General features: G+C 35.4%; 1 protein-coding gene across 3 annotated transcripts in view; it reads right to left on the reverse strand.

The window, feature by feature from the left end:
- Window positions 1–13339: 13339 nt before the first annotated feature.
- The window catches only part of LOC131041249 (uncharacterized), a 106410-nt gene continuing 103010 nt past the window's right edge, over window positions 13340–16739 (reverse strand). For all 3 annotated transcript variants that reach the window (XM_057974276.2, XM_057974275.2, XM_059207490.1), the window contains 3 exons: window positions 14512–15099; window positions 14361–14399; window positions 13340–14211 (listed from right to left, as the gene is read on the reverse strand). In XM_057974276.2, coding sequence (XP_057830259.2) covers window positions 14029–14211; window positions 14361–14399; window positions 14512–15099 — 810 coding nt within the window. In that variant the 3' untranslated portion in view covers window positions 13340–14028. The remainder of the gene's footprint in view (window positions 14212–14360; window positions 14400–14511; window positions 15100–16739) is intronic.

Genomic DNA, 16739 nt, shown 5'->3' on the forward strand with positions numbered 1-16739 from the left:
ATAGTAGTTTCTTTTAATAAAAATCTTGTTTTCTTCTATAGAAAATCAGCAAATCCTAAGAGGTAGACATGAAATCTGACACTTGCTCTTGATTTTTTAAGATGGAATAAAGGCAAGCTCTTGAAAACAAGTCGTCATTAATTATTTTCCCTTTGATGCTCCTCACATAGTTTCCTCATTTTGAATATATTTTCTTCACAACTACTTGATTTCATGAACATGTAGAATCAGTAAATATATTTATTTTTTGACACAAACTAGTCCATTTTGAACATATCATGTTATCAATATGTCATTGAGATCATCATGAAGACATTGAAGATTAGCCAAAAAGAATTGATATTCTAAACTAGAGACTACCAAAAGATACATCATGTGATGCATCTTTAGACAATGTGATTATTATTGTTCTTTTTTGCTTCTGGATTCAATTGTGTTATTACTTTTTACATCAATCTTTCATATCTCACTCCATGATCCATTATTAGGATTAAGAGAGCTAGAGAGGAATAATTTTTTGTAGACCAAGATATATAAAAAGAAGAGAGGAGGGACAAAGGTGGTGAGAGACTTTGGACTATTCTATTGAAATTATCTTTTCATATTGGTCATGTCAATTGCCACTTATCATAGGAGAGGGGTTGTAGAACTTGGGACTTGTGGCTTGACGGAACCATTTCTAATTTCACCAATAGTGATCATGTCATCTTAAATATTAACTAATTGTTCTTGGGATTCTTTGAGTTCATTAATTTCATAATTTTTGTTAATAGAAAAAAACATTTTTTGATGGAAGCTTGTTGTTGAAACAACTCAAAATAATTTATGGAGCCAACCTTAAATAATTAGGAATTCTACCAGGTTAGTTGAATTGTGTGATGGACTCCCTCATGGACTTGTTATTATCATTTTTTACATTTAAAGGTAACAAGAGTTATGTTGCAAGTTTAGATTGTTGTATCTCATTCCCCAACAAAATCCTCAAAAAAATAACAAGTTAAATTATCTATGGTGTAAGACTATAAAAAAATAGCATATGTGGTATAACCATTCTTCAGATTCTTACTAAACCTAAGACTAACAATTTACAATTATTCACACCATCAAAGATTTCATAGGGGTTTGCATTATTAGCTAAATTAGACACCAATAATATACAACAATAAGAAATGATTAAACAAGTAATACCATATAAATTCATGAAATAAATAGCATAAATGCATACAAAGTTACAAATTGAAAAGATGGATTTTTCCAATACTACGCTTACCTAAATATGATATTTTGCCAATTTTAACTTAGAAATTACAAATATATAATCATTTATACTAAACAATGACCTCTTAAACTTAGATGTGGCTTCCACCACTTTGATGAAAATGCAATAACCTCGCTAACAATTTCTATAACATTGATTCAATATTAACTATCGTCACAAACTAATGTGCTCAAGACACTTATGAACTCTCAAAAGATAGCTTTTAGAATTAAAATAATAATAAAAATTTAATAAATTCATTTTATAAAACAATTGTATCTCTATCTTTAAAAAAAAACCAAAACTATTTAAAGAAAACTAATTCTAAAACAATTAATAAAATAAAATCCTATCAATAAGCTCAAACTTATCTCCTTTAGGAAAATATAAACTTTTTGTCACTTTAGTCATTTTTAAAAAAATAGAATGACTTTGTCTTACAAATTTTATCAAAAAAAGCTTGTGGAAATTGTTGAAACATTATCCATGGCTATGAAACCAATGATTGCTTTAGAAAAAGAAAATTAGGAGAAAAAAAGTTTTTGAAAAAAGTGACTCTTTAAAATAGAAAAGATTTTTAACTTAATTCACCATTCTTTAAAAAATAATTTTGAAAAATAACAACTTTAAAAAATAGAAAGATGGATTTTGAACTTTTATTATTATTTGTCAAAAAAGTATACATGTTAAAATATTAGTTCTAAAAAATAAAATTGTTTAAAAAAAAAAGATAAAATATTTACTAAACATCGAAATCTTGGCTAGGAGATTATGCCCAACAATTGAGTTTGAATTTTCCTATATATGAATTTTATCATAACAATGTCAACTATTGGGTGGAAACACTAGCCAATTGTAAGAACTTTTGGGAGATAACACTAGCTAAAATGTGCAAGTTTCCCTTCAAAATTTTGTCATGCTTTTGTGCTAGTAAGTCACTCAAAAAGTGTGATTTCTCTTTCTTTTTTTCTTTTGGTCGATAAAAGGCATAGCCAGATTAATATATTGATTCAAATAAAAGTTTACAACATTAAATCCAGGATTTCCAATAAAGCCCAGAGGAACTAAAGACAAAAAATATGAAACTATGTCCCTGAGTATGCACAGAAAAGGAAAACCAACTCCAAAGCCCCAAAAAAATTAATGGGCTCGAAGTGGATATAGAGTTTTTCTTACAAACATTAATCCTTATCAAACCTCGTAAAGCATTCAAAATATTATAAAAGTTTGAAGCTGCGAAAACGAAAGCATAGCAGAATTTTATGAAAGTTTTTGTTTTCGTAGACAATTTAAAAAACCAATTGTGGGCTCTGAGACAGCCTCAAAAGGAAAAAAACCCAACTAAAACACCTATCTTATTAAGAGTCCTCTTCTGGCATTGATTGAGGCATTGGAGCTTGGCCTCTTCCAGATCCTCTACACGGAGGACGACCCCTTCCATGACCAAAGTTGCGACCAGAGCCTCTGCAACCACCTCGTCTGCTCTGTTCTGCTTGGGGGTCCTCTTCTTCTAATTTTGGAGGCAAGACACCGTTAAGTCTGGCGAAACATAAAAGCTCTTATTCCTTGCCCAAATCTTCTAGATTTTCCCCTAGAAAATGTCATTTTAGGAATATGCGGCCCATGCCTGGAAAGGTTTTGTGCTTCTAAAGGTCCTTACCAGTAAGGTCAAGTAGAAAAGGGTAGAATTTGATCAGCTCGTCGGGAACGTTGAAGAGAATTCTCTCACTCGGCCGAGGAGCCCCATAATCATGTCGCACCTTGTTAAGAACCTCTTGCAGTTTGAGCAAGATGTCATTAGGAAATAGTCTTTTGGTGAGGGTCCAGACTGCTTGTTTGTCAAGCTTTAGATCCATGAGGGAAGCGACAAACCGAGATGAGATGATGGTGTTGTCACGGGGGTATTCTTCCCTGCTAATATGTCCACTGCCAAGGATGAGCTTAACGGCCAGGATAACCGTTGGCTCGAGGAATAGGAGGAGCCTCTTCAGCCTTATGTTCGTGATTTTCTTGAAGGAGACTTGATGAGTGGAGGCCAAAAGAGAAATGGGAGTGTTTGCACCAAAACATGAGATTGGTCTAGGGTAGACACTCATTATAAATCCAAACGGCTCCTCACCAGACATAGATTCAAAAATTTGTAGCACCTTGATCTTCTTTGTGTGCAATTGCAAAGATAAACTAGTTGATAATTGAGGATCTGAAGCTACTTAACCTATTTTGTATGCGATTGCAGAGATAAATTAGTTGATAATCTTGCAAAGGAAGCTGAATAAAAGCTAGATGGCACTTTCTTCGACAAGCATTAATGAGAAATGCCTTGCAATTAATTCACCTGCAAAGGTGGCGAAGGATATCTATCTCTAATCATGCCAAATCTCCCGGCTAAAGAATTAATCTCTATCCAATGGACAGCGCATGCCTCATACTTTGAATGATGGTGGACCGCAGGCTATCTTTTTGGGAGGCGAGTGGGAGAATTCGCTGATAAAAAGGCCAAGATTAGGTGATGTCATTGATGACGTGACTTATTCAATTCTTAAAGTTGGCGGAAAAGTTTGAATTCAAAGAAGTAGTCGTTTCACCAAACTTAAATGTCAAAGTTAATGCCTGAGGAATAGAGAAAAGAGACCACTGCTGGGAAAGATAGATTAACTCTCTGAAGGTTGACCTTGGGAATTTTTTCCTTGCTCTCGCCAGAGCAATGAAAAGTCATCTGCTATAGATTTTAATATTAAAGTCTGTCTATGATAGAATCTTTTAGCAAATAATGGAAATGCTCTGTAGGTTAGCCCTGGCAATTACCTTCCTGCTCCCACCAATGAAAAGAAATGTCTTCTGCTGCAGATTTTGAGAGAGCACATGCCTCTGTATTCGCTTCTCTATAGATATGTTTAACCTCGAATTGCTCTAATATAGCCAAATTGTTATGTTATCCAATATTTCCTATACCCGCTAGTTTGGGGTTGACTTCAATTTGATTGCATTAATTTCTATCTCTGAATCTCCCTCTACTATGATGTTTCTTAACCCATGATTGAGGCAATCTAGTAGGCCTTTGAATTTTTCTATATTATTGGTATCTGATGGCAATGGCTTGGCCATTTTTCCATTAATTGACCCTGAGTAATCTCTAACCACATATCCTATATCTGAAGGACTTGGGTTACCTTTGGAGGCTCCATCAAAGTTTAGTTTGAACCAACCCTGTTTAGGAGGGGACCAAATAGCTTCCTTTCAAGCATTAGGTTTTTGCCCAAATGAATGAGGAATCTTGATTCCTTGCCAGTTATTTCTTATACCATCATCCCAAGGAGAAAAGATTTTGGAAGAATCTCTTGCGAAAGCTAGTTTGTAATTTATTGTCTCAACAATTGAGGTTTCAATTGAGATTAAAGCTGATTGAAATCTCTTTGCTTTATTGTCAAAAAGTCTTTGATTCCTTTCTTTCCAAATTTCCCAAACAAGGCAGGAAGGAGAGATTTCCAAAATCTTGCTTAAAGTGCTTTCCTTAGAAGGAAGAGGCTAGCATTGAAAAAGAGAGAGTATATCATTAGGAAGGGTTGATATCCACCCCAATTTTGCACGAAGTCATCTCCAGCTTTTTGAGGCAAAAGGGCAATTCAAGAGAAGGCGATCAATTGTCTCTACATGGGCTTTGCACAAGATGCATCTCAAGGGCCCTTCATAACCCATTTTAGTAAATCTTTTTGTAGTAAGAATCCTCTTTTTGAAGGCCAACCATGCAAAGATTACTGCTTTTAAGATGATCTTACTGCTCCAAAAGAGCCTAGTTGGAATATCTTGTTCCTCTTGATTCCCAAAGTTAACTAGAACCCTATAGCCATCTTTAGCATTATATTGACCTGTTTTCGAACAAGCCCAAATAAGAGTATCTTTCCCTCTTCTAGGATTAATATTTCTTAGTCTTATAAGGTCTAAAACATGTTTGATTTCAGCAATTGGTATAGGCAATCCTTCCATAGCCTTCCAGCTCCATCCTTGCATGCTAGAGGTCCTTTCCAAAACCATGTCGTTGCTAACTCGGGATCCCCAATGTTGTTTAAGACAATGCTTAGTTGTTGGAATCTTAAGAGAACTTTCAATGCTCGGGTATCCTCCTCATGAGTCTTCCCAAAAGAGCCTAGAGGGACCATCATGAATGTCCCAAGACAAGAAATCTGCAACTAAGTTTCTGCAAGAGACAATGAAATTCCAAGTTCTAGAGCCCTTTGGATGAAAATTAGATCCAAGGAGGTTTTGAGGATCCCCATTTGTTAGATATTTAGTTGCCAACATCCTAACCCATGTCACTTTGGGATCTTTAATGAGCTTCCAAACTAGTTTAGCTCCTAAGGCTTTGTTCTGCAATTTAAGATCTTTGATTCCTAGACCCCCAAAGATTTAGGTTTGATGATTTTATCCCAAGCAATTAGGGTAATTTTCTATTTTTCTTCAGTGTTTTGCCAAAAGAAGTTTCTCATCTTCTTGATAATGAAGGAATTTGCACCAACGGTTAGGGATAAGAAGGATAAAAGGTAGATGGGAAGGGCCAAAATAACTGCCTGGAGCATTACTAATCTACCATCCCATGAAATTCATTTCCCTTTCCAAGAGTTTATATTTTGAGTCATCTTTAGCTTTAGAGGGTCCCAAAGTTTAGTGTACCTCAATCCTCTGTCTATTGGAATGCTCAGATGTATACAGGGGAGGATGTTTGATCTACAATTCAAGATTCTTTGGATCTTAGCCTGAAGGGGGGGAGGGGTGGAGAAGAAGAAAACTGTTGATTTTTCTTTGTTAATGATTTGTCTTGAAGCCTTCCCAAAGGATTCCAGAAACATTTTTAGTTGAATTACTTCTTGACTTTTGTTGCACCCATCAAAAGGTTATCATCTGCAAATTGTTGGTGTGTGACAACAAAATTTGTGGTTACTTTGACTCCTTCCAAAAGGTTGTTAGATTGTTTTGATTTAATGGCCCTCCCTAGAGATTCCGTCATGATAATGTAGAGAAATGGAGAGATAGGATCTCCTTTCCGGATGCCCCTTGAGGAGGAGAAAAAACCTATTGGCTTCCCATTTATCAAGATTGAAAATTTGGGCGTAGAAATGCATTCAAAAACCCAATTGATCCAGTTTTTGTCAAAACCAAAAGCCTGCATTATTTTGCATAAGAACCACCAGTCCACATTATCATAAGCTTTAGAAATATCTAATTTGATTATCATACCTAGTCTCTCGTATTTTGAAGAGTGTGGATAGCTTCTTGGGCCACAATGACACCATTGAGAATTGAGCAGCCGGGGACGAATCCAATCTGTTCATCTGATATAATGCAAGTCATAAGGGGCTTCATTTTGTTTGTGATTACTTTTGAGAGGATTTTGTAAATTGTGTTGCAGAGTGAGATAGGCCCGAAGTCCCCTAATTTAGAAGCTTTCACCTTTTTTGGAATAAAGGTTATAAACGTATTGTTGATTTCTTTGAGCAAGTTGCTTGATCTTCTTGTAAACTCCAGAGCCTCAACAAGATCTTGACCCAAAATATGCCAGCATTTTTTGAAGAAGTCACTAAGGAATCCATCTGGGCCAGGAGCCTTTCCAGAAGGAAGCTGATTAAGAGCTTGAGTTACTTCTTCCAATGAAAATTTCTCATTTAACTTCTGATTTTGTTCATATGAGATGATATTTGGAATCAAGGCCAAGAACTTTCCCTGCTCTATAAGATGGGAACCTTCTGCATTGTTTAGTAGAGTAGAATAATATGAGATTATTTCTCTCTTAATCTCTTGAGGGTCTTCTATAGTTTGGTTATGATTCAAATCCAGTTTTAAGATCCTATTTCTGCTCCTGTGAATCTTTGTCACATTATGGAAGAACTTAGTATTCTTGTCACTCATTTGGAGCCAATTTTCTCTAGACTTTTGCTTCCTGGAAAATTTATTCTTTAGATAAGATATCCTCATAATCTATGAATAGACTCTTTTCTTGTTCAAAGGAGTCTTGATCCATACCTTTAGAAATAATTTTAGCATTTAGGACAGACAACCTCTCTTCTAAAGATTTTTTGGAGGAAAAGATGTTTTTTAAATGTTGAGAATTCCATTGCAACAACTTCTGTTTTACATATTTTAGCTTTGAAATGAAGCAATAAAGTTTGGAGCCTTCAAATGTTTCTTCTTTACACCAGTCTTCTATTAGGGCTAGAAAATTTTGACCTTTCATCCACATGTTCTCAAATCTAAAAGCAGATTTGGAGGTGTCAAAGACACCTTGAAGGGAAATCATAATGGGGAAATGGTCAGATCCTAAACATGCTAGAACTGAGCATTCAAAGGAGAAGGGAAAAGAGCTAAGATCCCCCAACCAGAAAAATCTATCAATTTCCTTTGAGATGTTACTAAAACCTTTTCTCCTGTTTGTCCATGTAAAGGAATCCCCTAAGTCAATATCTAAAAACCCATTCCTTTCTATCCAATCATTAAAATCATGTTGAGATATGCCTAGCCTGATAATGCCTCCCCTTTTGTCTGACGCATACCTAATAGCATTGAAGTCACCTCCTATGATGAGTTGTTGATCCAAAAGATGGGATATGACCCCATCAAGGGATAGCCAGAGTAGCCGCCTGTTTTGAGGAGACATTGGTCCATAAGTGTTGATGATAAAAAAAGGAAGTATTTGTTTGTAGGTGAATGAACTTTACTAGCAGCCAGTTTCTATTATAGGCAACACCTTCCACATGAACTCGAGAAGGCTTCCAAAGTATCATTAGACCCTAGAGGCCCCTTCTGAAGCAACTATTGATTGAAAAGAAGCTTGAAAGAGGGAGCTAATTCCCAAACCAAAGGAAATAGCTTGCTGGTAATCTAACTTAGTTTCTTGGAGGAGGGTAACATATGCGCTGATCAAGAGAATCCTTCTCTTGATCACCCTCTGTTTGTTAGGGGCGTTGAGACCCCTAACATTCCAAGAAAGGATTTTCATTGTTGTTCAGGAAGGGTGTTTCCCTTCCCTACTTTCCAAAGGTCTGTGATTTTGGATTGGCTCCCCACTGCCCCTTCTTGAGTATTCCATTTTGTGTTTTCTACACCCATTTGTCTCCTTTTTGTCAAGCTTTTGTCTTGGCAATGCTAATAAAAAAGTGCAACACTAAAACTTGGTTTGATTCATATTCCCCATTGTCACCATTTTATCATCTCTTTGCCAATTCATTGTCATGATTTTCCAATGGCATAGCCACTAAAAGAGATTAATTTCTTTTTCTTGCAGTTTCATAATGGCCTTGCCACTTCTGTCACACTTTTTACTCTACCACCATGGCTGCTTTTTTTACATAAATTGTTGATTCAATCAATCATTCCATGAGTGTATTTTTTTGGTCTTTCAATAATATGGACCCAAATTCTTATGTAAAGTTCATGTTTAACTTAGTCAACTCTTCTTAAACAACTCTCTAAGTTATTATTGTTAATTAACTTAAGTATTTTTCATATAAATATCTTACTTATTCCATAAGAGCTATAATTGAATCAATGGTAAATCTATGAATCCTCCTAATAAAAAAAAATTGTTAAACCTTTGGATGTATTTTCTATATAAGAAAATTTAAGATGTAGATTATTTGAATTTCAAGAAATATTTTAATTTTATTTTTAATTTTTTTTTTATTTCCATTAAGTTGAAATGGAGAACCCTTTATGGTGATAACAATATTTTATTGCATAGATGAGATGAGTGGGATATATGGGAGAAGTGGAAAGGGCCTCCTATACTAGTAACATATTTATTCACATTTGGGTCCTAGAAAGTTGTATTGTACCAAGGTTCTAAGATGAGAATAGCAAAAAGTGGGGACATGTTTCTATATAATAGCAGACAAGATGCCTTTTCTAAGGGACAACAATTAAAATATAAGGAACATTGTCGACATATGATTTCCACAATCCATAACATTATTGTGTGTATCTTCTAGTAATAATTGTGTGTGTTTATTTCCTCAAAAATAAACCAAGCACATTCTTCATGTACATTCTTTCTCAACCAACCACCACATTCCCTTGGAAGAAACCCAAATCTTGGCCAAGGAAGACAATTTCTTTAGAAGAAAACTCAAGGAGGCAATTAAAATCTACCAACATCCCTCCAACCTTAACTGGGATATAGGTTGGTGTCTTAACTTTTCTTGCAAAACCCCTTCTATCCAACTAAATTTGGGCATCTCACCTTGAGTCTCCATCCTTCCCATCAGCTAAATTTGGACATCTCACCTTGAGTCTCCATCCTTCCCCTTTGTTCTTTTGTATCCCCTCTCCTCCTTTTCTTCATTCCTTTACCTCCCCCTAGTCTCCTTCCCCTTTCCCCTCTCCTTTTTTGACTACCCATTTCTTCTTTGTCCTCTTTCCCCTTTACTCATCTTCATTTTATAACCTTATATTTTTATTTATAATTTTCATTTTCTTTTAGCTTATTTATGTTTTTATAATTTAATTTTTTCTTTCCCTTTTCTTACTTCTCATTTCTTTATTTTCTATTTAGTTATTGTATGTTTCTTTTTTTTTCAAATCCTTGTTCTTCATATTCGTTCCTCATATGCGTGTGTTAATTTTATTCTTTCTTTTCCTTTATATCCTCTTGTATTTTCTAATTATTTTTTAGTTTTGTTATTTGTCTGTTTTGTAATTTCATTTTCTTTAAATATATTTTAATTTCTTTTTCTTGTTTTTAGTTTCCTTTCTCACCCTCTCTTGTCACCTTGGTCCTTGTACCCTCCCACCCTCTCCTTTTTTATCCAGTCTAGTTTGCTAGCAATCTAACTATTATGTTCTCTTGATCATGTAGTTTGATCTAAAATATGATTAATTTTGAGGAAATAAACACATGCAGCTATTACCAGAAGATACACACTATAAGGAACATCTTTAAAACATAAGAAATTTCAATTATTCATATATAGGAGATTTATCAAATACATTATAGAACCATTTTATGAAATAGTAAAGCTAAATATTCACAAGTCAACATAAAAATTAACAAAATTTATTTGTATAATTAATTTCATTTTGAGTTTTCACTACCAATGTGCATATTAATAATATAACAAAATGAAAAGGTCAAAAAGCTACTACTACTATGACTTTGTGTCATCCTCACCTAAATAAAGAATCTAACTTTGAATTTGACTCCCACCAATATTAGGGGTTCCCTTATTCAATAGAAAACCCACCAATCCGTTTCATGCCCCCATATCAATTTATGTGGCATCTTTAGAATCAACATCCCACCATAGTGTTGAAGTTTGTTGATCATGAATTCTTAAGGCACCATGCACTACTACCAATTTATTGGCTTGTAGTGAAGCACAAGCATGTTCCTCTTGATAAATAGGAATTTGTATGTAAACTTTTTTTCCTCCACATTAGAGGAAGTGGCAATTTGTGAAGGAAGTAAATGGAAAACATCCTCAACTTTGATGTATCTTTGTCATGTCATCTCCATCATCCAATAGGGTTGGATTGAGCTAATATAGCTCTATATGTCATCAACTCTATTTTTTTTTTAATGTTGGACCATGAATATCAACAAAAGCAAGTCATTGTATTTTAGGCAAAAGTTGTCACATGAAAAGAGTATTCATAGTGTTCCACCAGCATACCATAGTGAGCCTATTAAGCTTCAAATATAGCCTTAAAATTAAGATTTGTTATGAATTGTTTGATTCATCTACCCAAGAATGTTGGCAAGTGTCACATTGATCTCTTCAAGACTACAAGAGTTTGTTTCGAGATATCTAATCACATCTACAAGGGATATGAGAAGCATATGCATCTACAATCAAAATTTCCCAAAAAAACGAATAAGATTGTATAAATGACGAAGAAGGAAAGTTGATACAAAATATAACAATAATAATAATAAGTTACAAACATTAAGTAATTATAATTTAATAATAAAAGCATAGTACTTCTCTCACCCCAATCATCATCAAGAATCTTGTGTTTCGTATCTATTCCCTCAATCGTGCTTGTATCAAACCATCTACTCCACTTTAGATTAACCTTCATCAACTGTAGAGCTTCCTACACCTCAAAAATTGTCTATAACAAAATAAACTAATTTACACATCTAGTCTCCAAATGTTTGAGAAATTTATTCGTTGAAAAAAACCTAAAGAGATTGAGACATGGTGATCACAAATGAACACTTAAATTGATCTTTAGCTTCTACCACCAATCTCTTCCCCCAATCTATATTCCCTATCTTTTAATATATTGTTCAATACATGAACACAACACAAGATATAAAAGATGTATTCAAAAACACCCTCAACCATCATGCTGGCTACTTTACACACATGATAAAACACAACATTTGACACCCTAGCCTCCTCTACGGCCTCTTTCGAAACCTAAAATTGGAAGTATGCATCTTTGGGTTTCCTTGAAGAAGCAACAACTCTAGAAAATAAGCTAACTACACATTTGAATACGATGTTGATGAGTGGTCAATATTTAATATTGGTCAACCCATCCATTATAATAGAGCAACTCTCCCTTATCCAAATTTCTTTTATTTCTTTGATCAATGCATTCACCTTAAAATACTCTATATCAAGAAGGGCGGTGCATAATTTATGTTCACCAAGGGTTGCCAACAGCAATTGCATTCTTTTTTAATTTGTTTGAACTAGGAAGAACATGCCACATAAATATCATGGCATGCGCAATAAATAAATAAAATGGTAATGGAAGACTGAACCACTTTTTGTGATTGCATATTGATCATCTATGCAACTATCACCAACCTTTCACTATCACAAGTCTTCCTCTCTACTCTTGTAGAAACATTACCAATACTACTAGCAACTATGGTATTGCAAATTGTGTAGACTCTACTACCATTGGCCTACCCTTAGATCTTGTTTCACCTTTCATAAATGATCCATTCACCTCTTCCTTCTAAGTTGTTTTATATCGGGACAAACCTTATCCTCTATCCTCTAATATCCAAGAGATGACCAGCTACCCTAGTGTAACTCCCTTTAAATTATTTATCAAAATTATGACAACCAAACACTACTTTCCACAAAATTTTGTGTCTTTTGCAAAATGTTTGAAGAGAGTAAAAGGGCACTCAAACATGTATGTGGTTGTCGTACTTCAACACACCATAATGAAGCCCTTGCTAGAACCCTTATTAGTTCCATACCAATTGTTCCACATTCGCTCCCATTGCTGCTACTCATGTTTAGTGTTTTGTGAAAAGGAGTGCCACTTGCAAGTGCAAAGTGAAAATGCATAGAAGTAGTTAAAAGAAAAAGAAAAAGCATTAGACAAAATTAAAAGAAGAAAAAAACACTATAGTAAATTGGATCAGCACTTCCCTTCTCAGTCTTCACTAATGTCGCTGCCTCAAAAATCAATAAAATATAGTATTCAGCTGAAGTCTAAAACTCAAACTGAAGTTTTAAACTCTTTTTTTCTCTCCAACTTCTAGCAGCTAGCGAGGATGACGAATGTCAAATGAATAAGGGGGCTGTTTTTAACGTGTTTAGGGCTTATCATGGTGTGGAGCAAACCAAAAAACTCTTGTTTTTAACTATTTTATTCAACTTAGGCTGCTGCTTTTTTTAAACTTGCTGTAAATGGGGATATTCAGGGGATGTCATCAACGTCCCTGGCTCTCTTGGAGATGACCAGTTTCACCAATATTTTTGTCTCTCTACTTGCAAGACATTTCCATGCATTTGTGAGGGTCAAGGGGGATGGGACGGAAATTTTACATCCTCAAAACATCCTTGGTATGGGTACGCCTGCAAAAAGGGAGGAAATGTGTTCCCATTTACCCTTGCTAAAAAGTAATTTAATAAGGACGTAAAATAGATGCGATTACAAGTTGTAAATTGATGCTATATTAAATGTCACCCTATCGATTTATTTAATTGCAAAAGAGTGAGTCAAATTTTTAATGTTGTTAGCATACAAATGTTGTGGTACAACTATTGAGTTTTTATATGGGAAACCAGTAGTAAATCGCTAAATTGAAAATTAAAAGAAAACTCCTGTGAAAATAAAAGTTAATTTAAAAATACAAAAAATGGCACCTTCATTTTGCTGTGATTATACACCAGATATAATCATGCTGTGATTATATACATGCTGAACTCATCTCTCAAATAACAGAGCTCGTAAGAATCCTCTCAGATCAATCTTGACATCATTGTTAGCTTTCCACCATTGGTTCCCTCAAATATGAAAAGAATCATAATTTCTGAACAATAAGGTACATAGAAGCAAAATATTCAACCGATCCAAGAGTAGCACATGGAAGTAAAACACATGGCAGCTCCAACTGTTGAATTTCTCTTCTAAAAATATGTTATATGCATAAGGCCAGCCAGCCCAAAGACAATCACAGTTCCAAGAGGAAGCTAGATCTCCCTCCATAGAGTGAATGAGCATTAAGTGTGCCTTTGTTTACAAATATGATTAGGGCCAATAAAGGTGCAGACTGCATTCAATTACATAAAATGTAGCCCAAATGCTTCAAGTGAAAGCTATTTTCGCATTAGTCATATGGTAGTTGTTTGCGTGAATCCATCAAGAGCATTCAAGACAACTTCTATCTTCGTACTCAAGTGTTGATAGCATATTGCTTGCTGAAATTCATAAACAGACAAACGACTACCCTCCAGTTAAAAATTATCTCCACCTAAGAGAAGGTTAACCTTTAAGGCAGGGAATTGAGAAGAGCCTCCCGAGGCTACATATTATAAGATTGCCGTACTCATTGGATTGGCATAGTAATGTTTTCTCCATACTTGTTTTCGCTTCTTAAAATTTGGTCCAATTAGACTTTTCAATATGTTCGGTGGAGTTCTCTTTGACTCGCACATTTCCCTCAGATGAAGATGGTTATCCAACTCAAGTAACTGTAGCAACTTTCTGGCACTCTGAAAATACACCAAAATTAAATGCATATTATAAAATGCTTTCACATGGACTAGTACTGTACCAGCCACAATGGTATGAGATAAAAATAGAGAAAAACTAGAAACAAATAATATCTTCAAATGGACAATTGCTATGGACAATTTCACACCTGTGGATTCAAAATGTCCAATTGCTTAATAAGATCATCCTGTACACAGTTGGACAAAATTAATTAGCAACTGAATACACAAACAAAAAGAGTAAACCATGCTTCATCAAGAACAATAATGAGATAAAATTGAAAGAATTTAAAGCTTCACCTCCAAAATTCCAGGATGTTGCATAACAATGCCCAAGGCTCGCCGTGTTAATGCTTTCAGCATAACTGTATTCGTTTCGCCATCTGCTCCTAGCCAAGGCAAGATAGGTAGAAACTGGCTTTGAGCATTTACAGGCAAATCCTGTTCGCTTTGTGTTGTCTCCTGCTCCAAGTTAAAATTTTGAACAGCAGGACAATTTGAAACAGTTTCTAGCTGTTCCTCATTTTTCTCTGTATTTCCAGTAGACACTACTCCCAGAGGATCACATTGCTTACAGATGGCTGGATCTGTCTTGTCCATTTCTGGCATTTCTAGTATCGTTACTAGATGTCCATCACCCACAGTTACACTCCTGTCCTTATGTCGACCTAAGCTAATGGAGGGAATAATAGAAGGTCTACAAAATCCCTCATTTTCTTGTGTATACATCTTTTGGATATCCTGGGTTGTCTTCAGTATGCCTGTTACTGCTTTGTGATGTCTGGCATCAGCTGTCTTAGTATCTTCATGATTTTCAGGGAACACAAGAAGAGAATACTTTGAACCATGAGGATGTGTAAAGGCACGGACATGATCAAATGCATTGACCTGAGAGAAATGATAGATTTCATTTTAGTAACAAATAACATAATCAAAAAAGAAATTAACATCTAGGAAAAGTTGAAGTTAGAGATACCACAAAAGAATATCAGGTGGGTAAATTTTATTACCTATGCATTTTCTATAGAACCAAAATTCACATCACAGAAACTGGCAGCCAAAAGAAGTTGGGTTCTTTCATATACATGCATGTCACAGTAATATTTTAACTTTAAATAAATATGTACTTGATCTATCAAACACAGTTTTAATTGCTGAGTTGCCAGTTTGGTTTTTGGTTCGGGTTCAATCTTTGGATTTGGCAGTTAGTAATTTGTTTAACCAGGGTTCAGTAGTGATTGGGTACAACCGTACAAAAATATAAAAAATAGCCATAATCTCTGATTCCTTGACCAGGAATCACATGCAAATGAGCTTTCAACCAACCACGAGTTGTTCTCTTTCAAATTTATGTTGCTTGTGTAGTTAGAGTAGTTGCTTTTAGAGCTTGTATAGTTTTTTTTTACATTCTTTTTCAGATTTTCCTCAATTGCCAGTTCTGGTATGGGTGCGGGTATTGGCACAGGGTTCTGGTAATTCTTTGGCTGTGGTACAGCTGGGTACAGCTGTATACCAAGCCCAAATCTAGGTGCCTTTGAAACCATAGAAACCTTCATGGTGCATGTCATTTTCGCAATTTTATCATTTAATGGGGAAATTAGGTGTTTGGCACATCTTTGCTTATAGAATGTTGTTTATTTATTTTTTGGTTTGGGTGATCCTTGGGATCGCCTAGGAGCAGCCTGGGCACACCCTAGGTTCCGCCAAAGAACCCTGGGTTCACTATGAGTTCACAGGAAGGACCCATAGTGAACCCAGAGTGCTTGGGCTGCTTGGGCAGGACCTTGGGCATACCAAGGCTGCTCCCATCACAAAACCCATACCGACACCCATTCAATACGGGACCAGGACCCCAGAGGGGTGTACTCGGTTACACTGCAGATTTGTCTCAAATGAACCCAGGCCACACCCAGGCATTATCTATTTTCTGCAGCAAAATTAAGGATACTCATATTTAGACCATAGCAGGACTAGAACCCAGTATGGGTGCATAAATATAAACACACAAACCTAGTATCAAAGTTTAATTGCATATATCTTATTAATATAAGATTACTAGTGTCCAGATATGGCCAAAGCCTAAAATGGATTGCAAATTTAACAATGATCAGAATGAACAGAAATTTTGCAAGGTGTGCGCCTTGGTCATCTTGCCCTGTTGTAGTTAGCATCAGGTTTGCAAGACATTTTTGTATCTTGCCCCAAGAGCAGTTAGCCTTGGTCAGCATGTCCGGAGGAGTGAGCTCCTTCGCTGTAATCTGATATACACTTAGTCACCAGGTTCACCGAATTTCATGGTTGAAGTTCGAAATTCAGCGAACATTAAAAAAATGTATAAAGTTCGTTGAAATTCGTCGCTAAATTCGTACGGAGCACTCTGTATTAGGTTTTTTCAAAACAAAATTCCTCCTACTCGCGGCTAGGGCACTACATATTTTTTCAAGGCGTGACAACAAAGAAATGGTGGGTGAGAGGATATGTTTTACTCAACATGCCACCACGGGATCAGTCTGCTCGAAATCGTGATG

Source organism: Cryptomeria japonica, chromosome 6 (assembly GCF_030272615.1).
Source record: "Cryptomeria japonica chromosome 6, Sugi_1.0, whole genome shotgun sequence".
NCBI lineage: Eukaryota > Viridiplantae > Streptophyta > Pinopsida > Cupressales > Cupressaceae > Cryptomeria > Cryptomeria japonica.